The sequence below is a fragment of the Notothenia coriiceps genome, unplaced genomic scaffold (assembly GCF_000735185.1).
Source record: "Notothenia coriiceps isolate Sejong01 unplaced genomic scaffold, NC01 NC01_scaffold00018425, whole genome shotgun sequence".
Taxonomy (NCBI): Eukaryota; Metazoa; Chordata; class Actinopteri; order Perciformes; family Nototheniidae; genus Notothenia; species Notothenia coriiceps.
In genome coordinates this window covers 350,302-377,975 of record NW_011351126.1, presented here as the reverse complement: position 1 = coordinate 377,975, position 27,674 = coordinate 350,302, and the positions used below count along the sequence as shown (strand labels likewise).

The window sequence follows — 27,674 nt, the reverse complement described above, 5'->3', positions numbered from 1 at the left end:
ATTTTCTGACGCTGCACGAATTCCCTGACACACTGGGGACACATCAAAATGTGCATTTTGCATGATAGGTCCCCTTTAAATTAGGGATGCACCGAATATTCGGCCACCGAAAATTATCGGCCGAAAATGGTTAAAAAGGCCCTTATATCACCGAATGTCAGAGAACAGGGTTACGTTGATCATACTCCGCATATTTGTCCGGGTGTTTTGATTTCAAGTGGTGGAGTAATCCCGAAGTGGTGAAAGTCTTTGCAGTTACACCCCCTCGAGAAATGTCAGCTGAACACGTTTTACAAATCGCAATCCGCGCCTCTTTCTCTGATATTTTGAAATATCTCCAAGCGGCAGACATGTTGGCTGTGAGCCAGCCCATGGTCGCGCGCCGTGCTTGTCGCCGCGTTTTGATTACGTCATCACAACAACACTTTAGGTTACCAAACTTATAGGTGCATTTGTTGTTGTTGAAGGCCTGGCTGTTACAGTCTTTATTTACACTATTTTGTTGTAGGCCTACTGGCCTAGATGTTTATGCAGTTTTAAAGCACCTTGGCTTTGTTCTGAATGCACTTTGTTGTAGTTATCCTACAGAGAAAAGAAAATGCAGTTGACTTGGAATTAATGTACTGTATGAATTCAAAAGTGCTGAATAAATGTTTTATGGACCCATAATAGTGATTATTATTTAAGTTAATTTTTGCCATAATCATGTCTTCTTCCATAATCAGGTAGCTGAACAAAATTGGTAAAAAATGTATACATTAAATATATATATATATATTTCTATTAATCATTTTCGGCCTTTCGGCATTCGGCCAACTGTTTCCTATTTTCGGTATCGGTTTCGGCCAAGAATTTCCCATTCGGTGCACCCCTAACAATAATAGTCAGTGCACACCGGGTGAAATTATCAAATGCTGATTAAGGCATGCAAAACTAAAGCTTTATAAACAGTACAGACCATACAAAGATAACTAAGTATATTGGAGTACAAGCACAATGAAAGAACACGTAGCTCTACATTTAAAATCAGAAAAAGGGAAAGAGTATATATATATAGGCTGACAAGCAGGTGTAATTCATGAGGATATTTGATTAATATTTGATTAATTTTCTGTCAATGCTTGGATTCTAAAGACATCGAATTGTAATGTAATGTAATGCTTTATGCTTATGTTGATTTCTGATTATGTTGTTTTTGGTTTATTTGATCTCGATATAACAAGGGGGAGGAAAGATTTCATAATGTATTGTTCTGATCATTATGCTTCTTCATTCATGCACTGCTGCTGAGTCTGCGTTACCCTGATGAATGCTATCTATGTTTGTTTGATGTGGCACACTGCAAAACCAATTGCACTTCGGGGACAAAGAAACTGGGAACACAGACATGTCATCGGTAGACATCACGATACCTTGTACTCGAGCTTCCAGTCTTTGCTGCTCTTGCTGTGGTTTTTGTAAACTTCCACTCTGTACTGCCTCACCAGCAGCAAGTCTCTCACAAAGGCCTCGAAGTTCATCTTGCTCAGGCAGACACTTTCCAACTTGCGACTCCCTGTAGACAAACACGCCCATATTAGTTTTAATTTGTTATGCAAAGCTCTTTAGCTAATGTGGCAGAAGGTGTGGCTAATACATGCATTTATAAGTTAGCTAGCTTAGCTTGCATCACAACTGTTAGCTTGCAGCCGCCAGTCTGCCGGCTCCAGCTACTTGGTTAGCTAGCTAGTGGAGGTTACCTGAGCCCAAATATTTGATGACCCCATTCGTCTTGAAAACTTCCTTAGCCGCGAATAATGCATCTTTTCCGTGGACGGTGTAGAAGTCATTACGGTCAAATATTCTGAAAGTTGTGTCCGGTTTCTCCGGCATGGAGAAAATAAAGCTTAAAAAGCCACTTTCGGCTGCACTGTCCATAGACAGGTTGTGTTTCGGTTGCACCGCCATGTTGGAATCTCCCGCCACCACTGTGGCCAAACCGGAAGCTACGTTCTTCTTCTTCTTTATACGGTTTTATGGTGGGTGGCAACCAGCGTTATAGGTGCATTACCGCTACCTACTGTATTGGAGTGTGGACCAAAATGATCTACCAACCCCCAAAAAAGAATAAAGACAGAAAAGAAAAATGTTTAGTTGTCTTTATTTATTGAGTTTGTCTTAAATACTATAAAAGTCTCCCTGACCCAATGTCTAATATATCTTTGAGTGTTGGTTGTTCCACTCCAAGCTTCCCGATTTCTGTCTTCAGAGTTTGTCTTTCTTGTCTGTATTTGTCACAAAACAGAAAAACATATTTTCTACTGTTTTTTTGACCTTGCAGTTTTAACTACGTTCTTCTTCTTCTTTGCGGTTGTTTGTGGATTGCAAAGCAACGTAAACTATGCATACAGCCTGCTACTGTATCGCAGTGTGTTGATTCATGCATTGATTGTTTGCATACAGCCTGCTACTGTATCGCAGTGTGTTGATTCATGCATTGATTGTTTGAATAAGTCATATTAGCATTTTAACTTTTTATAAGCATATTTTGTCTTGAATATTTCTCATTAAAAAAGTATGGATTTTGAAATGTACAATATCATCATTTTGGCATCACAGCTTTTTAAAGCGAAATGACTATATTATATGGTGTATTATTAATCGTTTACATATGTAGGCCTATGTTAGTTTTACAACTGACATGGAAAAAATTATAAGAATGTTTGAAGTTCTTAAAGGACTTTGAGTGCAGTCAAAAAATATAGATGATTTGTCAGCTGTGGGGACAATAAGTGTTTTGTTCTTTTAAATAAAAAGGGAAAAACATGAAGGTTAATTTCATGCCAGCATGTGAGAGTAACGTGACACATCTGCTCCCTTTTCGAGGATCAGTGAAAACCCATGCAGCCTTTAAGTTTCCAAGAAACTGCATGAATAATATCATCAGCAACCATTCAATACTAACGTCTTGTGTTTGTTTGTAGAACAACAGTGATACTGTGTTAAATACAGGAACTGCATAATTGTTAGAACGCCTGTTGACGCGGCAGTGAATGGCCATGACTGCTGAAGACCTGCCATACGTGAATATTACTTGTGATCATGTTGTTCTGAACATTAGGTAGGCTTATTGTGAACCTTGGCACTATGACCACCATGAATATTGACCAAAGTCCTTAGGCCGAGACACTATCAAGCAGAATACGCAGTTTGGAGTACTCTCACGTTTCAACAACTTCCTCTTTCATGGCGAGTGTCTCAAAATGGCGGCGACTTGTGTTTCTTAAGAAGGTCTAGACCCAATGTGAAGTCGATCAGATTTAATCTGTAGGATATATTTGTTAAAGTACAGAGTCATTAAATGCCAATTATACACAAATAAATCAAACTAAATTCAAAATAGCTGAATTAATTTGTTCAATGTGTGATACTTGTGCTGTGCAAATATCGTAAATCTAGGGTGAAACGTACATCCACTGCTGCTTCGTTAAAGTTTTCACATAGAATATATTTAAGCAATAGCTCACGACAGGCCGTGGTATATGCTCATTATATCACAGCTAAGGGGGGTGGTTCGGCCCGACGCGAAGCTTAGCTGTGATATAATGAGAATATACCACGGCCTGTCGTGAGCTATTGCTTAATTATATCCCACTGGTGAATTTATAAAAGCCGGTTGCTTTTGGTGTTTTAATGAGACTATTAAACGTCATCATTCCGAGCATTAGACGCCTTTAGTTTAGCGGTGGTGACTGGCTGCAATGTTTTTTTGCGAATACCTTCTATTTTACTGAAGCTTTGGCCCAAGGTGTTTTTAGTTTATGACAGAAACAGTTGTCCCATATTTAAAAAAAATCAACAACTTTAACGTTTTATAATGTATTAGGAGGAAGTATTCAATATTGTATTGAAGCTATAATTATAATAGTGGCGCTAAGGTACAAGTAGTGCTTATACATTTAAATGTTAGGTCATGTCATCATCACATTAGCTGTGGAATAGATTTATTCCCAAATACACTTTCTTTTTAGAGTGGGAATATTTCACAAATACTTCAAACTCAAATTTACAAATCTATTTACAGTGAGGTTTTTGTAATATAAGACATTGCTTTTCAACTTATTTGAAAAACATAGATGACTTCCTCCAAACACTGAGAAGAAATCCAAATCTAATAATCTAAAATAATATTAGATATTATTAAAAAATATAATTATTATTAAATATTCAATGTCTGGAACAAGCTGACTAATTTAGTAAAAAAGTACACTTTTTGTGAGCATTTAGAAGTGAAGGACTAAATTAGATGTTTGTCCAAACCTGACAGCATGACCAAAATATTCGCTGTAACTCTAAAAACATGAATGAATCCTATTTGACTAAGAACAATTTCTGATTAGGTGACCTATTTTGGAATGAAACAATTCAATTGATGAACTGTAAACCTCCATAGTAAGTACACACGACAGGCAGGAGGATGCCAGCTCTGAGCCATCATGGACATTAAGGAGCTCAGGGTGTCATGAGCTCAGCAGCACAATTGTTCGTTTTGACTGTGAGAACCGATTCTCCCCTGTTAATAGCAGCAGCACGCTATCATTGGCAATTTTTTTCAGATGTAATGAGCCACTGTTTCATCCTCCTCCATTCTGCCTTTTCTTACAATAACTTTTTAACCACCCTATATTGTCCATTTATCACTCGTTCTAGAGCTTTGTTCTGGGCTGAAATATCCATTGGATACCCTTATACAGTATCTTCATGGTCGCAGAGGATACATCTTAATGACCTTAGTGATCCCCTGACTTTTTATGGGGAGCATATCTATGTACTGAAGGTCCTATGTCCCTCTGCTGACTATCCTCTTAATATGACGCATTAATGACACATTTCAAATAGTCTTATGTTCTCAGTGAATCTTTTCCCGAAGGTCAATAATATCGGTTTATAATAGGCTACATGGGGGGGATTTCCTCACATTTTTCAGGAAGACATTTTTGAGACATTAGACATTCATATCTCAACAGAGGTTTAATTGACTTTTACCATTCAAACTGCATTTGACACATCCAACTCCCTTAACTCTCTTGTGTTTGAACTGGGAAGATAGCCCTAACCAATCTCTTACAATAAGGGTCCTGGGAACATGGGTATATCCATATTTCATCCATGTCATGTTAAGGAAAAGAGGTCATTTGTATCCCTTGCAGGGCTTTCCATATTATCCCAAAATGTTTAAACACACATAACTCCTTTAAATTAAATGTTTTAAATGGCAATGGAAATGCCATCCTGATATTCATCACAATGTGGAATAACACTTAGCACACCTTGTTTCATGTTACTTGAAGGTCTCACAATGACATTTGACATGATAGTTCAACTGATGAACCTATCAGCAAAACTGAATAAGCCTCATGAATGAGCAGCAACATTTCTTCAACTATAGTGTGTTTGATAGCGTAAAATGTATTGCGCAGCAAAAAAAATTGTTTCGAGAATGTGCAATCTGCACAGACACCACAGACCTCCTGTCAACTTGTTCATAGGGTCCTCATAGATGAACAGTAGTCATGTGTGCTTTGATAAAGCATCAGTGTGTATTCTATTGAATGAAGATAATGTTTTGAACATTCAAAATTCAATTTTTTTATTATCCATTCACTGTTGAGTTAATTTATGAATCAAAAGACTCTTCTGGCTTTTCCAAAATAATGATTGCCTTCCTTTTTTTTACCTGGAACATCTTTGGGTTTTGAACCATTGGTCTAACAAAACAAGACATTTGTGACCTAAGGTTCTGAGAAATTGTGATTGATTGACGATATAAACGTAAAAAATCTTGATTGATAATGGAAAGTTAGCTACACATTATAAGACCATACAAATATTGAATCTCTATCATCATGCAAATAGCATGCACATCAGTAGGCTACTTACTGTAAGAATAAGTAGTAGTAGTAGTAGTAGTAGTAGTAGTAGTAGTAGTAGTACCATAAGAATATAGTCTTTTTTTAAATGTTCAGACAATACTGATCAATGATTTGTTTTTATTCATGTCTAATATACCTGGATTTTGCTTTTTATTTATTGATTGTATATCATTTCATATACGGAGTATTGCACACACAGCTGTAAACTAAGCTTTTTCTAGGTTAAATTGAAAATAAACAAAATTAGCAAAACTGTAAATAAATAATGCCTGAGCTCCACGTGAAGTCATGAGCGTGCAGTCAGAAAGAGGTCTGTCTGATTTCCAGTAAAGAAAGATAATGAGAGCAAATGATGATTTGTCAAGTGATGAACACAAGTCAGCTACATGCCCTATGGGTTTCAAGAGGGGGGGGGTCTCTGTGATGACATTCAACCTGCTGACGAAACTAATGTTATGACGTAGGCGGCACCTTGACGAACGATGCACACGAGGCACCCGGTTTGGGCTTTATAAACACGGTGAGCACCGGGAACAGGACTATCTCTCCAGACCTGCACGGTATCTCAACTCCAGGACTATCTCTCCAGACCTGCACGGTATCTCAACTCCAGGACTCTTCTCAGCTCTCTGTTTCCAGAGTTAAACACACCAAATAAACAACTCCAACATGAACGGCCACTGCAACGTAAAGGTCAACGACACCGTGGAGGAGTTCCACTGCAACAACAGCGATCTGCTCATCGACAGCAAGAAGTCCGTCGTGCACCACAAGCACGAGACGTCCCGCAAAAAGGACGAGGACCAGTCCCGCTTACCTGCGCTCGAGGCCGCGTACACGAGCATCCTCCGGGAGCTGGGGGAGGACACGGACCGGCAGGGGCTGCTGCGCACGCCGCTGCGCGCCGCCAAGGCCATGCAGTTCCTCACCAAGGGCTACCACGAGACCATCGAAGGTGAGTCAACAGGTCCTTCTGTGGGGGGGGGGCTCTTCTCTTGAGGATGCAGGGTGGTTTAATAACACAGTCACCAATGTAGTATGATCTTGTTTTTTATCTTACTAATGATAAAAGTGCACTGCAAATACAACACCCTGCAAACTGAAATGAAGTTTTGTGGATTCCACCTGGAAAAAGCTGTAGTTTGTGATGGGAACATTTTCATTTGATTGCATTCAATTGTAGGCTAAACAGAGTAATAGTTGTGCTCCTTAGTATATAAACACCTTATTTGATTTAGGGTTTAGGAGTTTTCTCTACAGCAGAAGATCCAAAAGTCTAGTAATTCAAGTATATGATAATGCAGTATAGGCTTTTGAATAAAATTGGACTACTGGTGGGAAAAACAAGATTTTCTAAAATGTTCTAAGCAATATTTAAGTCGATATTCTTTAAAACCTGTGTGTTTGTGTCCCCAGACATCTTAAACAACGCCATATTTGACGAAGACCATGATGAGATGGTGATTGTGAAGAACATAGACGTTTTTTCACTGTGCGAACATCACCTGGTGCCATTTTTTGGAAAGGTAAGACAAAGCATGTGGAGTGTTAGTGGGTTAACAGCAAATATTGGATCATCATTAAATTGGGTTTCTAAGCCATGTAAGGTCATTTGAATTGCTAATATTTGCCATCCTTTGATCTGATTATGTAATCACTGGCTGTCATCTCTCTCTAGGTTCACATCGGGTACATTCCCAACAAAAAAGTGGTGGGACTGAGCAAGCTGGCAAGGTAACACACACACACACACACACACACACACACACTGTATGTTTCTGGTGTTACTGCAGGCTGGCTGCGTTCTTCTGTTATTTCAGCACATTGACCTGGAGGATTAAGTCTAAGCCCAGTGGCNTTTATTATGCTGATAAAAAATCAATATATTATAATAATATATATAAAAAAACCCCCCAAAAGTCAACTTTAATATGAATTTCAAGTCCAATTAGTTGACAAATTTTTTTTATGACGAGTGTAAAAAACAGAGGTTATTTACCTCTACAAAAGTTTCAGTCACTTATTAGTGTAAATTATTAAGCGTAATGGTTAATAACTGGGTTTATTAGCTCTAATACTAAAAACGGTATTAGCTCGTCGGGATACGCGGGAATGATGTATATTTAGCTGTTAGAATCGTTGTTTCGTCGCTTTCTCCGCCTACAATAGGGACGCCCTCAACACCACCTGGTTTTGTCTGCGATTACCTTACTTAGAACCTACCTATAACCAGGTCCTTGGTATGAATGACACACGACGGACTAAACGATTGTTCAAATGTCCTGTTGATTATGGTGACTAGAACTACAGTTACTACCATAAAGTGGTGCACGGCGGGGAAGAGGACTAGAACGAAAATAAAAGACAGATAGTAAATAATTAAGAATAAAACTAACGAAAAGAATACGACGAAGGAAAAAACGGTGAGGTCCTTAGACACGTTTACACACACCTTTCTTTCAAAACCTGTGGTTTTTTGATAGCTGTCGTGTAGACAATGTCGCACGGCTTGTCATTGCATGCTGCACTTATTGTCTACACTCCTACTGTGCCTTCACATACAAAAACTCAGTTCGAAGGTGTACAGCACGAGTTGTATGCCGGTATTGAGAAAAATACAATAAAAAAGGGTGGAAAACACTCTTCTTTCTCTAAACCTCGATCGAAACGGAGAATAATGTTTTATAAGTATATTACGGTTGACCTTGGATAACGTCACCGGCATGTCGTCCCCCGTGGAAACACATAGGGTTTATTTGGTGGCCAGTAGTGGACAATGACCGAATATCCTAAAGAAACATATAGAATTTGAAGTCCGCATATATATATAAAAGAACTTTTTGTATCCCAACCAAAGAACATACACTACATTAGTACACACCGGTAAACACTACACTTAATTTCTAGTAAAGTTGTTTTCGTAATCGTTGCAAGCCATAATCGTAATCGCGATTAAAATACGATTAATTGAGCAACCCTAATGGGTATGTAGTGTACAAGCTGTTAAGAATGAAGTCAACATTTTTACATTAAACAAACAAACCCCCCAGCTGTTTGAAAGGCACACACTACCTGTACCTGCCTAATCCCAAATACCCTGTTAGGTTGCAATTTGTGAACGTGTGTAGTGTTTTGGGAACCATCTGGTAACCTCTCTTTCAAGAAACAGTGTCCAAGTTATTCTAAATGATCCACATACTTCTTTGTCAATCATGTATCTTGGAACTATTTCACACATAAAAAATAGTACCTGATCACAGGTGAGGTGTACAATCTACATTGCTTGATACATAAAGAGCTAAATATCAATCGTTATTCTCAAGAAAGAACCACTAGCCTTTTTCAGACAATGCATGTTATCTATTGAACATCTGTCAAGTGAGTGAGTTTATTTTACCTTTCTTGTACGCACAGCCCTGACAGTAGTGTGATCCATGCTGATGAACTGAGCTTCTGCAGATCCTGCAGGTAGCAAAACCCGTCTTGCTGTACGGGTCAAACCTAAGAGGGAGATGCATAACAGATACATAACTAGAGATGCACCAATATGTGATTGAGCCTAGATAGTGGCACTGGTTCAAGGCACAAATTAAATGTGTTCAATAAAACTGACATTGTGTGGCTTATTGTAGATTTTAACATCAAAGTTTGATGGACTTTTTGGAAACTACTCACCTGGCTTTCTTGGAAGTAAGGATCTTGTTTTCATTGAGCTTTCGCCCACCACCCTCTAAGTGAAAGAAGCAGAAGGACCCACATTTACATCTACATCTAAATAACGCTAAATAGAACTTAAAATCACAACTTCTAAATAACTTAAGTAAAACGAATAATAAAATATATATACATTAAAAAAAGAAGAAAAGAAAATGTTAATAACGTTGATCGGAATGAAAAAAAAAGTTCAAGTTTGTTTCTATAATAAAGTAGTTATTATCATAAGAGATCTGAGAGCAAACATTTATAAAATATAACATTTAGTTCAAATTAAAAACAAATCAAAGAAGGCACTACATGTATATACTATGGAAAGTCATAAAGCCAGCAAGATACAGCCTTAAAATACACTAGTAAGATGTAGTGGCTCTTTCTTGAAGGCTTTATTTTTAAATAAACGCCTTCATACTAAAGTAGTATTTAAAAATGCCCGCCTTGAATAAATGGTTCTACAACATTTAAAGCCTGTTTTTTGTTGTTATGAAGGAATATGTAGCTCAATATGTCACTCAGTTAAGACACAAACAATAGTTCCCAAGAATCTTTGTCCTCAACTTACCTGTTGTATTCCGTGCTCCGTCCTTCCAGGTGTCAGGTGTGATCACTTTACCGAGCTTCGTCTCGCCTGTAGTATTAAGAAAAAAACAATGTAAAGAAATAACTCTCAAGTGTAAGGGACAGTTAATCAATATAACGACGAAGAAATGCATCATAACAGTTAGCTAGCAGTCACATAGCATTAGCTCTAGAAGAACCTCAAGCCTTCGCTTACGGCAAATATACAAGTTATTTGAGATTAAAAGCATCCGATATGGGTGATACGTACACTTGTCACAAACCATGTTTCCTTTATGTATGTTTCAAGCAGATACTTATCGTCAAAGGTTGGGGAAAACCGAATAAAAGTGTTAGCTCAGGTTTTGTTTGGCAAAAACATGTAAACTTCCGGTCGTTTCTACGTCTTTCCGTATATTCAACATATTGATTGGTCAACGCTGTGCCCATCTCACATATCATTAGCTGATACTCCCGTCCGTCACAGAGGGTCGCTGCCCCCTTTCCGATTGTTAAGGTGGTGGTTTTCTTCAAAATAAGAGTCCACTAAAATAGGAAATTGCCCTTGAACGAATAACATCCATTGATTGATGCTAATGTATTGGATATTATCTCAAATGTAAAACCTAGAGAAGACTGTGCAACAATCTCCCATATATTCTACAGCCAATGTGTTCACCTGTAGATATATTTGACATATTATTATATAGCTAACAAACACTTGATTTCATTAGGAAATATACTTTTAATTGGCCCTTAGGAAAATCTGACTATTTTTCATCTGCTCTTTAATTTTACTTACGCAAAACATCAGATGCATATTGACACAGCAAATGATCCACACGAAACAGAGATTTTGTTCAAAAAATAAATTGAGTAATATTCATGGGAAAATATCATATACATGATACAGAAATATGGTCAGCTTTCTAATATTAGATTTTTAATTTATTTCAGAGATCATCCAGAATCATTAAGACGATCTCTGAAACTCTCAGTATGCATTTCTCAAGTCTTATTAAGTCTAAATTACTTAATGACAAAACTAAATGAAAAAAGGTAGAGCATAGGAGAGGGCAATATAATACTTTAACAATAATGCGGTATATCCAATACATTTAAATGCTGCATTCTAACCATATTTAAATAAAACAGTATTCTCTTTTGCATTATTTCTTTCAGTTGTTATCTTTTTTTTGCGCTAGATACTGTTGGACTTTTATTTTGAAGTTGGAGCGGAAGTAGCTCCATGTTTACGGAAGACAGGTCAAATAATTCACCCATGGATTTAACCTACTCAGTAAACCCGTTGCTAAATTGACATTTTAAAGTATTTTTTATTTGAATGTTGTCTCTTGTCTAGGTCTCTTGTCGTAGGTAGTTACATTTGTCGTCATGTGGGACCATGAAATTAGAGCCATGGCGTCCACGCACGCTATCCTCGCCGCCTCGGTGTTCATGGCCACCGTGCTACCTGCGGCGGCGGTGCCGGGCTTCTCGGTGTACGGGACTCACCTGCTGTGGCTCTACTCGGTGTCCGGAGCCGTGACCGCTGTCAGTGTGGCCGTCTTCTGGCTGCTGGGCATCACACCGCCCGCCAAGAAGCACACCGTGGGATACAAGGTGCTCACTTACTGTAATGGTGACTGTTGAGTTTAAGAAGGGGTGGAAGAAGTATTGAGAATATTAATTTATGTAAAAGTAGCAATACTACAGTCAGAGGTGGGAAGTAACTAAGTACATGTACTCAAGTGCTGTAGTTGAATAACATGTTGATATACTTGTACTTTACCTGAGTATTTTTCCATTTTATGCTACTTTGTTACCTATTCCCCACTTCAATTCAGAGGTAAAAAGTGTACTTTTACTCCACTACATTTATTTAATACCTTTAGTTACTTTACACATTTGGATTAATAATGTGAAATACAAACAACACTTAAAAAGCACTTTAGTTACACCTGGAGTAAACCTTGCAGTATACAAAGTGATTACAACTAGCTGCACTTTTACCATCTGTGATAACACTTTAATAGATCAATAATTATAATCAAAACACATGATATATTATTCTGAAATGGACCAATTTGCATAATAAGCACTTTTACTTTGGGAACTTTAAGTATATTTTGATGCTAATACTCTTGTACTTTTACTTGAGTAACATTGTATATACAGGACTTTACTTTCACTTCACTCTGGCACTTCTACTTTTACCCAGGTACAAGATCTGAGTACTTCTTCCACATCTGACTACTGTATAAAAATACTTTGTCTGTGTTTGGAGATGATATTATTTCAAGATAAGTAGGTTGTTATTACGTTTGTCATTATTTTTGGGATGCTATGCTATTATTTTGATATACATATTCATTATTTCAAGAAGGTTTGGCATTGTTATGACTTGCAGGATCCTTTTTCATCACCAGGCTAAGTTTCCATTTTACTGATGCTAATGGGCTTCTTTAGATATATGATCATATATTGAATACTTGGGTATCAATGGTAATGTTTACTCGTTAAACTTGATGATATTTTCCCCTTAACGCTGTTTATTCATTTATTTCTGCAGCTCTCTCGGTTGTTTCGTTCCTGTCTGTACTTCTTCCTGTCGTGCCTGTTCTTCCACACGGTGGTGGTTCTCTATGGAGCTCCGCTGATTGAGTGAGTACTGCTGATATATCTGTGTGTAAAAAGACAGAGATACGTTTTAAAGACATACAAAGGGCAGCAAAGGAGGACTTGTTGCTGGCTGCTGATTTTAGAGAGCACCATAGCAAGCAGTCCATTAACACCTACTGCCTAATGGTCAAATAAGTGAATAGTATTCCTTGCACATCACAAGATTATTTTCATGACACGCTACAGATTTCTATTTGATCTCTGTAGGCTTTACCCTGTCATCATTCACCCCTATGAAATCCTGTTCTCTTTACTTTGCTGCATCAACACAGGTTGTGTGTGTATCACTTAAACTCTGCTGCCTAGTTGCAGCCGCCACTGATACTGTGAACTTTCTCCTCCGTGTTTCAGATCCGCCCTGGAGACGTTCTCCCTCTCTGTGCTGCTGACCTCTCTCACCACTCTGAGGTGTCTCTGTGTCCTCGGTCCCAACGTCCAGGCCTGGATACGAGTGTTCAGCCGGCATGGGTCAGCCAAACATCTGCTTTTCCCTGATACCTGTCCTTCAATGATGTGTTGATGAATCGTGTTTAATGTGCTAATCTTGTCTCTCTTTACGAATGTTCTAACATAGATTTGCTCTGTCTCCAGGGCTATGTCTGTGTGGGACACCTGTCTACAGATCACAGTGGCCTGCACACTGGTAGGAGCCTGGGTGGGAGCCTTTCCTATTCCTCTGGACTGGGACAGGCCCTGGCAGGTCAGCACATGGGAGAATTACTCTTATAAACAGAATGCATACTGTGGGATTATTATCTTAATATTAGATTCACCAAAATTGTTCACACAATTACAGTAAATCTAGAATTGGAATCAGGTTGAATAACAAATAAGTTTACACAGACAAGGAATTTGCTTTGGTGTATGATGGTGTATACATAAACATAGTTGGAGGAATACGGTTTTAAAAAGGGAAAACATATAGAATTATTATACTTTTTTTTTTTACATGAAACAATTACACAAAATGTTCAAATGAAGTATAAATCTACAAAAAAAAATCCCAGAGTAAGTACAACAAGAATCTGAAATAAATACTCGGAACAATAAAATATGTGCAGTAAAGCAAAATTGGAAGTTGCAGTTTTAAGAAATGTTCAAAATAAACAGGAATGTGTGAGTTATACAGTATTTTGTTTGAGGAATGGCTCCCTTGATATTTCTCAATGTAAGGCAGTGATTTCATTAGCATAATCACTGCCCTGAAATATATGAGCCCATATGAGGCTGCCTGATCTGCTGCGTCTGTGGAAAAGATTTATTGACAAAAAGAGATGTCAGTAAGTAGATAACTAGTGCAACTGTCAAGGCTGTACTGTGGCAGAAATACAGATGGGATTATCTCTTTTTTTAAAGAAACATATATTAAATAAGAGAATAGTATATCCCAGATGTAGGCATTATGATTTCAGTAGGGACCCCTAGAAGCAGTCAGAAGGTAAATCAGAGGGTTCATGAGATAATTAACAGGAGAAGAAAGCAGAACAACAATTTCCTTCATGCTTCTAATTGGATTCAATAGGTACATTCAGACATCACTGTTTAATTAACCTGGCCGTGACCTGTAGACGGATGACATTTGGCAAGTAGACATAGCTTTTAAGAATTCATAACAACGGAATTTACAAAATGATTAAAGCTTGACCCTGATGTTGAATTGCTGCAACTGGTGGATCTTTTTTTAATGGTTTTCTGCCATTTCTCTTTTTTTTTTACAGCATAGGTTTCTCTGTTAACAAGAAAGCCTTCCATTCATCATGATTGGCAGTGAATAGAATCTCGTAGAGCTGAAATATCATTCTGAAACCGATTACCATACCTAACTCAATTTCCTTTTTTAAATAACAAAAAGGAAGACGATTATAACCATAATTGCAAAGGGAGCTCTCTGCAGAATGACTGGAGGAAAATGCAAATGGGAGGCAGACGGTGGTAATTGGAGCATAACTCTGAATGGCACCACTGTACCGCCGGGGTTTCATTTGACTTTAAAAGTTTCTCTTTGAGGCAGACGAGCTTCTGGGGAGAGAGGATGAATTGATCTAATAGTCAAGCTCCTTTTGATCTATCAGTGCAATGATCTGACTCGCCCCTCTTCTCTTAGGCGTGGCCTGTTTCCTGCAGTCTTGGCGCCACCATCGGCTTCCTCACCGGGCTTGTTGCGGCTCCAGCCTGGATCCACTTTCACCGCAAACAGCTCACTTACAAGTGCAAGTGAGGGGTCGACATATGTGTGTGTGTGTGTGTGTGTGAGACACCATGAGGGCATCCCTCGTATTCCTGCTGTATTCCTTTTACCTTGTACTGGTTATTTATTGGGAACATTGTCTCCGTTTGCTGCCTGTTGACGAGATGATTTGCAATAACACAACACGGTATGAGCATCATTGTTTTGTACCCATGAAGGCTGATCATTTTCCTGAAGAGTTTTGACATTAATTTAAGTTTTGGAATAAAAGATAAGGAGTTTATGACTAATAAATGTCCTTTTTATTGGATTGATGCAACTTAAAGTGTGTGTGTGTGTGTGTGTGTGTGTGTGTGTGTGTGTGTGTGTGTGTGTGTGTGTGTGTGTGTGTGACCTTGCCAGCTTGCTCAGTCCCACCACTTTTTTGTTGCGAATGTACCCGATGTGAACCTAGAGAGAGATGACAGCCAGTGAGCGCGCGTGCTTTAAACAACCATTAATCTTGCGCCAACTCTATTTAAACTCGCCCTCCTCCCTCTCCTGCTCTTGCTCTCATTCCAGCTTTTCACATCCTCGGGCCCCCATATTGATTCACTTCCATTTTAGGGACATTAATTTCCCTCCTTTCATGCCGCCCACATCTCTTGCTCTCCCCTCGCAGCACAATGAAACTTACATTTTCTGCAATGCGGTGTCAAATTGTAAAGCAAATGAAGGATGTTGTTTGCAGACAGTGTAGATATGTGTAATACAACTTAAGTCCTTTAGTGCAAGGAGGGGAATAAAAGGACATTTCGGTCGTCATGTTGCAGTGTGAGTTGAATTGGTAGACAGTTTCAGCACAGAGCCCGTTTGCCCCGTGTTTGAACTCTTGCGTAAGGTAGTTGCCAGGGAAAAGAGGTGAAAAATAGCCTGAAGCGAAAAGATACATTTTCAGAAGTCAGAAATGATAGAGAAGTTATAGGAAAGAGTAACCTTTATACCCTTATGATACCATTCACCCTCTTTATTTCCATCCATCTTTCTGATTAAATTCAATTGACCTCATGCTGTTACCTCCATTTCCCTTTTTTCTCTTTTATTTATTTTTATTTTCTACACCTTCTGATACATTATTCTCCCTAGCAGCAAAGGGTGTGATTAACCGATTTCACCTCCAACCTAGTTTTGACCGTGTCACCACACTGGGCATGTCACATCTGGTGGTTTCTGGAGTGTCTCGTTTTTTGCCCCTGATTGTGGTCTTGTACGTAATCGGTGTACTTAGGGGACTGGATGGAGTTGTTTTGTTCAAAAGCTCAATTCAACTCTTACTCCTTTCATCTCAGAGACAAGGAGACGGCTAACACGCACATAAAAGCTACTGCTTCACAAGATAATCTAACCTATTCAATCTCAGAGAGCCCTATGTATTCATTGTTTGTTCTCAGGCTTTGCTTGAGGCTATTTTTCATTCCCTGCACCTCCTATCTCCCCAGCCTTTCCCCCGAGGCAGATGTTGTGGGCATGTTTCTGCAGAGTTGTGTATTCTGAATTAAGATGCAGCCTCTGCTCTCTGTGGCAGATTTTACCCAAATTAAATCCGGCTGAATCAATATGTTTTTAGTCTAGCATAGAATCAAATGAGAGAAATAGATTGCTCAGGCTGCAGGGAACACATAATTAACAACCAGCTCTGCAGCATTTTACCAATAGTCTTGGAACTCGTATTATTGTCGGTTTGAGGGTTGTTTTCAACAAGCAAGTTCTTATTGACACTACACTCCTCACACCAAACAATAGAATAATGAACAATATAAAACAGCTTACAGGCTAGATATGTTTCTTGTTGGAGAAACATGTTGCTCTGTGTGTGTTTTATGTAGAAATAGTCTGACAACACTTTCTGCCCCCTGGTGGCCACAAATACAGTGATGCAGCTTTAAAAATGAGGGGTAAAGTCATTAACCTGATGCTATCTTATTACAATTTAGGTTTGTTGGTACAGTGCAGCCTCACAGATGTCAGATCAAATAAAATAAAATGCCAATTTTCAGACACATAGCTTTCAAAATGCTCCACACTGACGCGAGAAAAAAGGAAAGGGAAGCCAAAGTGCAATATGGCATTGTAAAAAATGCATATAAATAAATACTGAGAGGACGTAGAACACATCCGTCCATATCCATAACCATCTCGTCCTCTTGATGAGGAAACACTCCAGTCCCTGTGTTGTTATACAATATAAAAATATATGATATGAAATATATAGTAGGCTACAAGTTGTTGGCAGAATACAAACTGCAGAATTGTGACGTTCTCAACATAACTGTGAATTTCCCTCCAAAATGCTTGGGTTATGGTGCATGCACTATTATGCCGTGATCTTCCCAACAAGAGTTACTGTTTCTATTTTTATATATTTAAAACAGGATAGACAGGTCCTCTTGATACTGCTGAGGAGAAAGAGAGTAGGCAGATTGCATAAGTCACACCCCTCCTCCACATAACTACCTTCTCCATACACGCTTCCCCTTCCCCCATTTCTCACACCCAACTCGTTCCCTGTGTCTCTCCTTTTCCCCCGTGTCCTGTATTCACCACCCCCACCCCCCCATAGTTCGTGCTTCATTAACAGTCACAGTGTTATTGAGTGGTAAACATGTTATTGCAGAGCTCTCGGGGCCCTCCTGTCAGTTCTCAGAGCCACAACAAAGGGTCCATTGTGACTGAGAGATTCTCAAGTGGGCTCTTGACGCAAAAGGTATAGGTGGAGACAGACGGGTCGAATTATAGAATTCTGACCTTTGGTTCCTTAAGGAAAAGCAAGTATGGGCTATTATCAAACCAACATAATAGGTGCATTTCAAAAAGTGTGCACATAATGGATATGCTTTTCTAAGAACAGTAGGAGGATAGCGAATGAATACAAGTAGATGTGAAAGGAACAACAAAGCCGGGGATCCCTTGTAAATAAAATATATTACAGATAGGTTTTTCTCAAATTGGACTTTTAAGCTTCTCATATGATTTACACTCCGAGTGTCTGGACTCTCCAAGGGTCACAAAAATAAATACATTTAAGTGATAGCATTTTTTAGACACCCGTTATACCCAACTATCTGATGGATTGCCATAACATTTTATTCAGACATTTGTATTTCCCATAGGATTGATTCTACTGACACCGGTGATTCCTAGTACAATAGGACATTTGTGGTTTTCGGTGAAATTTCCCATCAACTTTTGGATTGATTGCTTTAATATGACTTTATTACACACATTAATATTGCCCGTAGTGTGAATTGTGAACATTCTGATGGTATACTTTTAACCTTTAATCACAGAAATCTTGTTAACCCTAGATACCTGCACCTCTTCAGGCGTCTTACAATTGTATTCAACTTCACTCATTGCAAATTTAGTACAGAGCATCATTTTGTACGAAACATTAACCATTACTTGCTCACTCTCCTCCATCCTCGCTTTGTAGGATAGAGTGTTTTAGAGCAAGTCACTTTTCTGTAATGAATTATTAACAGTACTCATTATTTCCCTGCAGAAGGTCAAATTATTCTTTGTTAAATCAGAGCTGCCATCAATTATCCATTATAAGGTTTTCCTCACAGTGTGACATATCGATGCCATGACAACGTGGAGTCATGCTGACAAATGACTGCGCCATATCATAATTAACAAAATTCCTACAAGGCAAAACTTGTACTCTGGCATAGATTTATATACATTACAGGTTTTGAAGCCCTTAAAAAGAAAGTACATGTACATGATTGTGCTACCTGCATGTGTTCTATACTTTATGATTGCAAAAGTGCTGCATCTCTCCAGGAGGTCTGTACCAATCAGTTATATCTGGCGAGGCCACTTCGGAGGTCGTCATGTGACCCTGCCCCATGAGCGAGCAATCAATATACACATAGGAACACACACATACAGTATCAAGTAGTTCCAAACCAACTGACCACAGCATTATATCTATAGTGATAAGGCTTTACGTCGAATACATCAAACTTTGTGCCAGAAAAATCTCACCCGATACTGGCTTGAGTTTCAAAATCAGGATACATGTATTTATTATCCTTGCAAGAATGCAAGTAGTCATCAGACACGAGATATGGTACGACTATGTTCCCTGATAGAATAATATATAATAATAAAGGTCCATCTTCTTCTTCTGATCAGTGTCCTTCACTTGCTTATATACTAGAGAGGGCATTTCACAATCACAAGATGGAGAAATACTGGTTCAAAGCGGTATTCTAGGTTTTTTTAGCACCTTGAAATATAAAAGATTTCAGATATCCTCAACCGGATGCATCTGAAATCTAAAATGATATCACATTTTGTGACTCAAAAGTTGAAATCTTTAGAAATGGGATCAAATTGAATCCTAAAAGCAGTGTGGTAAAAGAAAGTAAGGCCAACCATTTAAAGATATGTTTGAGCTTGACCTTTTTAAAAGAAATGACAAAAGCATTTGGAATACAAGTTGCTTGCAGTATTACTACACTTGGGCAAAACTCCTGTATACACGTATGTCAAGGGGTAAATATCTGTTCAAATATTTCAGATTTGACATACATTTCAAAGAAATAAACTATAGGGAAAACATTATCTATGTGTAATGCAATGATAAAAGTCATATTTTTGAAAGAAGTAGTATAGAACATATTTTGCATATTTATTTAATTACAAAAATAAATGAAATAGATCATTTTATTGTCATTATTATATTATAGTATTATTATAGGTTAAAAAGAATAACCCGACCCAGAGAAAAATATATATACTTCTGCATACTGATTGTGTTAACTTTCAGTGTTTTAAGAACATTTTGAATGTAATAATTTTGTACTTTTTTATTTTTTATTTGATTTCACTCCAAATCCAATTTTTCTCCGGATGTTCTCGGAGTTCTGGATGAGTCGTCAATAATATTTTTAAGTTTAATAGATGGTTTGATGTTATTTAACACATATACAAAGAGAGGATGAATAACACATTGACACAGGATTATAAATTGGAAAAAATATATTTAATTTCACTGAATGTCTGAAGTAACCTGTGTCTTGTGGTAACATTCTATCGAAAGGCCCAGTTCTTCTGCGAGAAGTGTGGACTATAGCCCGGTTAACTGACGTTTTGCCTGGAAATAATGACAAATAAAGTTGCTACAAAATGAACATACGTGAACAATGCAGAGCTATGGCATCAGTGTTTAAGCAGCTTAATGCGTGGCTGTCAGTCTGAAACAGCCTCCCTCTGACATCACTCCAGAGCCCACACACGTAAATACTGCATGCATCGAGCCAATAGAGCTGCAGCCATGTTACAGACGGGGTGACTCCATCATGCTTGCTCTCTCTTGCACAAAGATGCTTATCAATGCTCAACCACACGCCTATTTAAAGATGCGAGACTAGAAACATCTTTGTTTATCTTTTGCCATTTGTAAGAAGCTCTTATAGATGTCCGTGCATCTTGCTGTCTATTGGCAACACGTCTGATACAGTGAGTGCTGTTTCAGTGACAGACAAATAGGAGAAAAGAAGCATGTTTTACATTTGATTCCCTTTAAAATTTATTAATTTAGACATTTGTTTTTACAAAGAAAATGGACATTATTACTGTTTAAATTGAGGGGTGATGTTTTAATTACAGTCCCAAGAGGTTTTATGGCGAGGCAGATGGACACTGGGAATGTTGGGTGTTAGAGGTGATGTAGAAAGGTCCGGGGGTTTTGTGTTGATCACTTATTGTTGGGCTGGGCTGCGAAGTAAAGAGCCACCAGGCAGTAGAGGGTCCCTCCGATGGTGAGGGCCATGGTGGTGCGGTACAGTAGCCTGTCAGGGACGCCCCGCTTCAAATGAATGGGGACACCGTCCGATATCTGGGAGAGGGAAAAAAGGAAGGAAATGTGAGAAAAACCAATAATGAAGGTGTTACAGAGAGTACAGAGTGTTCTCAACTATTTGTCTGGGGAGATAGGTCTTGACATTTTCTAATGATTTCCGAACACATATTTCCCAAAACTATTCATCCGTCTCAGTCATAACAGACCAAAAACACCCAGAGTGCTTTCTTGTCCCTGAAAAAGGAAAGGAACAAACACAGTAAAAAAAGGTTTTGTCCAAAGGGCTATTTGCTTTGTATACAATAGTTTCCAAACATATTTCCTGTTATTATCTGTCTGAAAAACCTTCACTTTCAATAAGAAAAAGTCCTTTCAGCAGACATTACTCTGATTTTCCATTTATTTCCATTTGTTTTAGTCTGCCCCACTTTCAAAGTATTCCGCTCACTGCCTACTGTGATGAAAAGGCAGGGGGCCATTACAAACAGAGTGAAATAATTACCACCCAGCGCCTAGAGCTAAAATATCTCCCGTGCTTTGACTAAAGTTTCACCACTTTGGCAGTTCTTGAACTTTAATTCTGAGGAATACTTTGAATGAACAAATGCTGATTCACCGTGAGAACCGTACCAGCGTCAGGGAGGAACCCATCAACCTCTCGTCGTGACTAAGACTCTTTCAGTTTCCTGTTCTTATTTACCTGGAATAGTTTCTGCAGGTCAGGAACCCGGTTTGGTGTGATGTACTCCACCACGGTCCCAGCCTCCGACACCAGTTTGGTGGGGGAGGCGAAGATCATGGGTGGGGCTTCTGCTGGCACACCTGGCCTCAGCCCCTAAACAACAACAACAACAGATTGGTCACAATAATGCACAATTCTACTCAACCTTATTCAATGAAAGCACCCTTTTCCCAATTGTTTCTAAGCAGAAATATTATTTTTATTCGCGGCAGACATCGGAAATAAGGAAGATATTCCGGGAAAGGGTTACTTAAAATGAATTAAAAAACATTAAGGGTGTAAATTACAAATTACAAAACAGCATATCTATTTGTTGGACAATGATACAATGTTTCTGATTTTTCATATTGTTTTGATTTAAATGGAGGGGCATATCGACAACTTAAGATGATAAAGATAAGAATTATAAAATACAATTGGGATCTTTAAAATGATCATATGCATCAGTGTTTTTACTTTAACTTTTCCTTAGACTTTTGCATCGTTGGTCATTGAATCCATATAAATCGCTCCAGATCAATGCATTTTTTAAATAAATATGTATTAAAACATATTTTTTAGAGGTGTAATCATTTTCTGTTTTACCGATTTGATTAATAACAGAAAAGAGCTTTGAAAGTAAAATCAAAACAACTCTTTTCAGATCTTTGGTACAACAAAGCTTAGTGTCTAAGTAGAGATTTTTTTTAAATAATTTTTTTAAATTTTGTATTCAATGTTACAAAACAAAAATGACCATGTTCAAGTCTTAAAGTCATCCTGAGGCCTTAGTTTTGGTTTCAAATTACACAACATCATGTATGTGTTGCTTCTTTGGGGCTTGTTTTCATAGACCTGGTTGCTTATTTCTCTCAAATCTGGCAGTGGTCAGGGCGCAGTGTCTAAATGTAGCAGTAAGCTAACGAGTACTGATAAGCTTTATTTTGTTTTGATCCAATGCTGCACAACTGAACTGATCCAATGCTGCTGTGAAAGAAAGAAGCTATATCCATGTTGGATAGAATATCCAATTTAAATAAAAAAATAACCTTAAGGGACAACTTGAATGCTTTTTTTCTTTTTTTTCTCTTAAATGCATTGCATAAAGATTGGATCGGGAAAAATCGGTATCGGCAAATTGTCAAAATCAAATGATCGGAATCGGATCGGGAGCAAAAAAAGGTGATCGGGACATCCCTAAACACAATATTTGACTAGCAGCACGTTTTATCAGCTTTTTTGCAGACTTACTTTACGAAAAAACAAATAAAGATCCATGTGATAATTGGTCTCCCATAACTCTTTAAAATGATAGCGCAGTGTGATTGACTTTGGGAAATGATCAATTATATCATGAATTCCTGCTGTTCCACTTTTCAGAGGCGCACTGTGGTGTTAATGAATTACAAGTGTGCCTCCCTATTATCCTCTCACTTGGAGGAAGCTGCTCACCCACCTTGTGTATCAGAATTACTGGGAGAGCCATTGCCTGGTCCGGGTGTGTGGAGGCAGATAGTGTGGGAGCAGGTGAATTAAATCTGACATATGAAAATGCAGAGGCACTAAAAGCTGATTATTTTTACACACCATTTAAGAGAAGGCATAACTAAAAGTGTTCACAGCAGGGAATCGTGTTTTTGCCTTTTGTTTTTTAATAACCAGTCAGGATTTAGCCGTTATGGTAGTCATTGGCAGTTATTGGCAGCATTGTTCATTGGTTAGCAATGTTTTAAATGCATAATGTTGAAAGGCAGGCCTGCAGGTCTAAAATGTTTGTGTGTTTAATACATTTAAGAATAACACACATTTATAGAATGTTGTTCTAGGATTTTACCCAAGAGCAGATGTTGTCCCAGAAGTAACTTAGGGCTAGGGTGTAGTAGGGATGGTTTTACAGATAGCCTATTTCATTTCGGATCCTCAAATCAATTTAGCTTGGAGGCCAATAAATCCCTTCCTGAATCTTTAAAGCCCCGGCCACACGAGGACGATAAAGGTCGTATCTGCTACAGTTCACTATCAGATAGACGGTTCGGCCACACGAGGCCGACATGGAAACACAGATAACGATAACGGGTCCCAAGGTGGGTAGATCTGCAAACGAAACGCTTTGGGGGGGCAAACGGCTCCGTGTTTACGCCTATGAGATCATTTCCTGATAACGTTGAAGCAAAAGCCCCGCCTCTCCTGCTCAGAGATCAGCTGCTGGGCTGTCAGAAGAGGGGGAGGAAAAGAGAGGCTCCGTGTTTTATTATTATTATATTATTATTATTATATAGAGTCGTTATTCATTTGTTTTAAAGCTCAATAAATAACAAAGAAGACTTTTGACCGGCACTTTTCTAATTTTTTCCGGAGGATTTAAACCGGACATATTGACCGGCAAAAAAAAATCGAACTGAAACTCTGCCGCACGGTCCCCTCGTCCCTTGGAAGAGGCGGAGAGGTGGGTGTTCTTCATCTGCTGGTGGAGTACCGGAGAGAATTACAGCAGAAGCAAACGCTTGCCTCGGGGAGGGAGAAAAAGAGCCAGAGCGTCCACAGCGGAGAATAAACAGAAGGGCAACCATGGCAACCATGCGCGGGAATTCTTCTTCGCTGCTTTTGTGGCAGGAGTACAGCAGCACTTACAGGCCCGGCATATGTACTACAGCGTCTCCAGCGCTTTGGAGCGGTCTCGTGTGAACGGACACGTTTCTGGTGCCTATTGCGTGTGGACGGAAGACTTTTTTAATATCGATTTCGGTNGTCCACACACAGGCATGAAAAAAATCTTGAAAAATCTTGATGCTGGGCGTGTCTGAAGCTTGGCGATTTTTTGCGAGCAACGCGACAACAATCACATGAATCTCCCGCCCCCGACATACAAAGCAATAGCAATGTTAAAACGAAGTAAATTGGATATAAACTCCCCAAACAGGCGAAAACCTACCAGTTTCACCCAGTTTCACCCACCTCCCTCCATGCCTGGTTCCTCCGGTTTGTATCCCGGTAAATAGTTCTGGTCGTAAAGAACCGGGTGATTTGCTACCGTAATTTCTCGTTTGGAATATGAGGAAATGAACTGCGGTCTGGCTCTCCCAGCTTGCACGCGGTTTGATTGGCTAGCGCTTGTACTGGCGGGATTTGCATAAACGGGATTTGATTGGCTGATGCCAGCTTCGAAAGCATCGGGAGAATCAAAAGTTGAACATTGCTCAACTTTTGATGCTCACGATGCTTGCAAAGCCATGCTCCGCTCCCCACAATGCAGTTCGGCGAAGATTAAAAATCTTCTACGTCACCCCATTCAAGTGAATGGGCGATGCTTTGAAAGATTTTTTTCATACCTGTGTGTGGACTGGCCGTTACAGGCCTGGCATATGTACGACAGCGTCTCCAGCGCTTTCGAGAGGTCTCGTGTGAACGGACACATTTCTGGTGCCTGTTGCGTGTGGACGGAAGACTTTTTTGATAACGATTGCAGTCCGTTTGCGTTATCGTCCTCGTGTGGCTCCAGCCTTAGACACAGGCTCTGTTAGGTAGTTGTATTGCCTCTTTGTGACACATAAGGCATCCGAATATAAATAAACTGGTGTCACATATAAACACATGCTAATGAACTACCATCCTTTGGCACCAACAAAGGCATTATAGCCTGTTGTGAATAAGGAAAAAACTCATTCTTGGGTTGAAAAAGTCCAGTCCCTTGACGTCTCACCTTGATGTTATCTAAATTAATTTCTATGAATACCTAAGACTGTTCTCTTAACAGACATGCCACTTTGTGCTAATCCCAATACGTGTTTTGCATGCAGAATAAATGTGTTATTTCCACCTATTCTAAACATTGTGTATTTGACTATTTCTGCATGCTTCGGTCCCAAAACATTCTGGATTTGCCTAAATGGATTATGACTGGTAAACTGAGAGTCTTGTAGGTCAAATGAGCCCAAGGGAATTAATGTGTTTTGATGCTAGTCTCCATAGCAGCGATTTGATTGTAATGAGACCTCTTTATTTTCATTTAACCTGGCTGTATACACTTCGCTGTTGTGGGATCTAGGATAATCAACAGTAGACTCAAAGACAGGGGTCATTCAGAGGATGTATGGGTACTTTAATATTACCAATTTATAAACTGTAAAATCATAGAACAACATGGAGGCTGTAGTGAAAACAACAGAGGTCTATACATTTCCTCCACCAAGCGCACCAGTCACCTTCTAATCAACCTGAGCTCATACATCAAATATATTGTACCAAGGTCGTCCAAGAATTAAACCTGACATCAACCATCTCTGTAATAGATGTAACAGTTTGGCCTGCTCTCCGGTGTCCCCATGACCCTAAACAAACCCTGTACCATCATCAAACTATATCAACCCCCACACACCCCTCCCTTTCTAGCTGTGTATGTTTTCCAGTCACTAATTCAGAGTTCAGGTTAGTGGGAGGGGGTGAGAGGATTGTTATTTGTCAAACCTTTGTCAACAATTTATTATCTCCTGTCTTCTCAGTTCCATGAATACAAAAAAAACTGATGGAAATAAAAAAAACAGGGATTATTAATAAAGGTCACATCTGGCTGACGCTCTGAGAGGCCATTGGTTTTAGAAATTGGCTGTAAAGTCAGATGATAACCACATCGGCATAACCTTTCCAAAAATAAAAGGTTAAGTAAAGGTTCCATGCTTAGAAAACAAATAACATTTAAAAAAAAATTACACTGACTATTTAAGGCTTGTCTCGAAGTCTAGAAAAGTTAGATTAGCTTTTAAGGCGATTACTTTATGAGACATATTATAGCTTATTATATGTAGGCTACAAGTGAAGATACCAGGACGAAACTGGTTAAAAATAATATTCTTCAGCAGATAAAGCACGAAAAGGAAACCACACACGTTTAGGAATTAAAACACATATAGTAAATTGAGCTAACTGCACTGGAGACCTCTAAATATCTATACGTGTTGTGAAACCCCAGGCAGCTAACGTTACGGACATATTGCTCAACGCGGTGATATGAAGGTCATCCGCGAGGGCACCGAGCCACCGCCTCGCTCGCTCACCTGAGGGCTGTAGGCGGCCGTGGGCGCAGAACCCGTCAGTTTCTGGGTGAATCCGCTGAACTTGTAGTACATTTTCCTTCTGAAGGACGGGCAAGATGTTATCCACAACAAAAACCAACCGGTAAAGGGTCTTCCAGTTGCGACCGTCGAGGGAAGATGACGTCTGAAGTCAGCTGGTCCGACACTGCCTGATTAAAATTCAAATGGACTCCAAAAGCTACAGAAATTCCTTTTACATTTTTAAATGGTGTTTATCTGTCCAATGAATTATATTTTTGTATTCAACAACATATGAGCAATATATATGTTGTATACAGCAACGTTTACATCAGGGGTAGACATATATAAAGTAGTACAAAATGATATAAGTAAATAAATACAAAAAAATACAGATTCATATTTCAGATTGAATATTTGCTAAATACACAATTAGTTTTGATTTCCTTTTTATTTATAATAGTTTTAATAGTGGTGCTACATTGCTTTAGTTCTTGGTAAAAATGTTCACATTTTTGTTTGGAGTCAGCACATCTCTTTTTATGTATATGAAATTCCCTTTGAAGTACAGGAAAATGCCTCTATTCTGTCCGTCCAATGAATTGGTACGACAGCGATTTGGTATAGAAACTAACAATTTAGTATTTAGCGATTGTCCTGAAACAACTGTTCATCTTTTGTTTTGATTGTTTGTATCCTGAGGCTTTATGGCTGAATGTACATGATTGGCTTTTCCCAAAAATGTAGGATTCACCACATTTTCCACAAAACTACATCATTTATGGACGTACTTTAGACAACATAAAACTTTTTGGTCAATAAAATTGTTTTTCTATTCAAATGTTAAATTCATATATCCAAATATATAACAGGAAACCCCACATTTTGATATTCTGTACAAACTGTGAAGACCACTGAGACAAATGTAAGATTTGTGATATTGGGCTATATAAATAAACATTGATTGATTGAAAATATATGTAAAAAATATATATTTTTC

General features: G+C 38.7%; 5 protein-coding genes across 5 annotated transcripts in view; 2 read left to right on the top strand and 3 right to left on the bottom strand.

Moving 5' to 3' along the window:
* The window catches only part of msh2 (mutS homolog 2 (E. coli)), an 18,817-nt gene extending 16,827 nt beyond the window's left edge, over positions 1-1,990 (bottom strand). The window contains exons 1-2 of the mRNA XM_010777683.1: positions 1,740-1,990; positions 1,413-1,555 (exon numbers count right to left, since the gene is read on the bottom strand). Coding sequence (XP_010775985.1) covers positions 1,413-1,555; positions 1,740-1,947 — 351 coding nt within the window. The 5' untranslated portion in view covers positions 1,948-1,990. The remainder of the gene's footprint in view (positions 1-1,412; positions 1,556-1,739) is intronic.
* Positions 1,991-6,414: 4,424 nt separating this feature from the next.
* Positions 6,415-7,650, top strand: gch2 (GTP cyclohydrolase 2). Its single transcript, XM_010777673.1, has 3 exons — positions 6,415-6,867; positions 7,329-7,438; positions 7,591-7,650. Exons 1-3 carry the CDS (start codon positions 6,582-6,584, stop codon positions 7,648-7,650), a joined length of 456 nt encoding a protein of 151 aa, XP_010775975.1. The 5' UTR covers positions 6,415-6,581.
* A 1,621-nt stretch (positions 7,651-9,271) lies between these two features.
* On the bottom strand, positions 9,272-10,582 carry cript (cysteine-rich PDZ-binding protein). Its single transcript, XM_010777672.1, has 4 exons — positions 10,456-10,582; positions 10,189-10,254; positions 9,588-9,642; positions 9,272-9,413 (listed from the first exon to the last, which is right to left on the bottom strand). The coding sequence occupies exons 1-4, from the start codon at positions 10,469-10,471 to the stop codon at positions 9,287-9,289; spliced, it is 264 nt and encodes an 87-aa protein (XP_010775974.1). The 5' UTR covers positions 10,472-10,582; the 3' UTR covers positions 9,272-9,286.
* Positions 10,583-11,430: 848 nt separating this feature from the next.
* Positions 11,431-15,348, top strand: pigf (phosphatidylinositol glycan anchor biosynthesis, class F). The gene is made up of 5 exons (XM_010777670.1): positions 11,431-11,807; positions 12,757-12,848; positions 13,218-13,334; positions 13,458-13,566; positions 14,971-15,348. The coding sequence occupies exons 1-5, from the start codon at positions 11,580-11,582 to the stop codon at positions 15,082-15,084; spliced, it is 660 nt and encodes a 219-aa protein (XP_010775972.1). The 5' UTR covers positions 11,431-11,579; the 3' UTR covers positions 15,085-15,348.
* A 4,716-nt stretch (positions 15,349-20,064) lies between these two features.
* On the bottom strand, positions 20,065-26,841 carry cox7a2l (cytochrome c oxidase subunit 7A2 like). Its single transcript, XM_010777669.1, has 3 exons — positions 26,678-26,841; positions 21,606-21,740; positions 20,065-20,941 (listed from the first exon to the last, which is right to left on the bottom strand). Exons 1-3 carry the CDS (start codon positions 26,747-26,749, stop codon positions 20,801-20,803), a joined length of 348 nt encoding a protein of 115 aa, XP_010775971.1. The 5' UTR covers positions 26,750-26,841; the 3' UTR covers positions 20,065-20,800.
* Positions 26,842-27,674: the final 833 nt, after the last annotated feature.

Bases quoted from the DNA above. Each gene is read 5' to 3' on its own strand.
- pigf (XM_010777670.1), top strand. From the start codon at position 11,580: ATGTGGGACCATGAAATTAGAGCCATGGCGTCCACGCACGCTATCCTC. The intron at 12,849-13,217 runs GTGAGTACTGCT...TCCGTGTTTCAG, and splicing joins TATGGAGCTCCGCTGATTGA to ATCCGCCCTGGAGACGTTCT. The intron at 13,335-13,457 runs GTCAGCCAAACA...CTCTGTCTCCAG, and splicing joins CGAGTGTTCAGCCGGCATGG to GGCTATGTCTGTGTGGGACA.
- cox7a2l (XM_010777669.1), bottom strand. From the start codon at position 26,749: ATGTACTACAAGTTCAGCGGATTCACCCAGAAACTGACGGGTTCTGCG. The intron at 21,741-26,677 runs GTGAGCGAGCGA...GTTGTTGTTTAG, and splicing joins CGGCCGCCTACAGCCCTCAG to GGGCTGAGGCCAGGTGTGCC. The intron at 20,942-21,605 runs GTAAATAAGAAC...TCCCTCTCCCAG, and splicing joins ACCTGCAGAAACTATTCCAG to ATATCGGACGGTGTCCCCAT.
- gch2 (XM_010777673.1), top strand. From the start codon at position 6,582: ATGAACGGCCACTGCAACGTAAAGGTCAACGACACCGTGGAGGAGTTC. The intron at 6,868-7,328 runs GTGAGTCAACAG...TTGTGTCCCCAG, and splicing joins CTACCACGAGACCATCGAAG to ACATCTTAAACAACGCCATA. The intron at 7,439-7,590 runs GTAAGACAAAGC...ATCTCTCTCTAG, and splicing joins TGGTGCCATTTTTTGGAAAG to GTTCACATCGGGTACATTCC.
- cript (XM_010777672.1), bottom strand. The intron at 9,643-10,188 runs GTAAGTTGAGGA...TCTTTCACTTAG, and splicing joins CGGAGCACGGAATACAACAG to AGGGTGGTGGGCGAAAGCTC. The intron at 9,414-9,587 runs GTGAGTAGTTTC...TCTCCCTCTTAG, and splicing joins CTTACTTCCAAGAAAGCCAG to GTTTGACCCGTACAGCAAGA.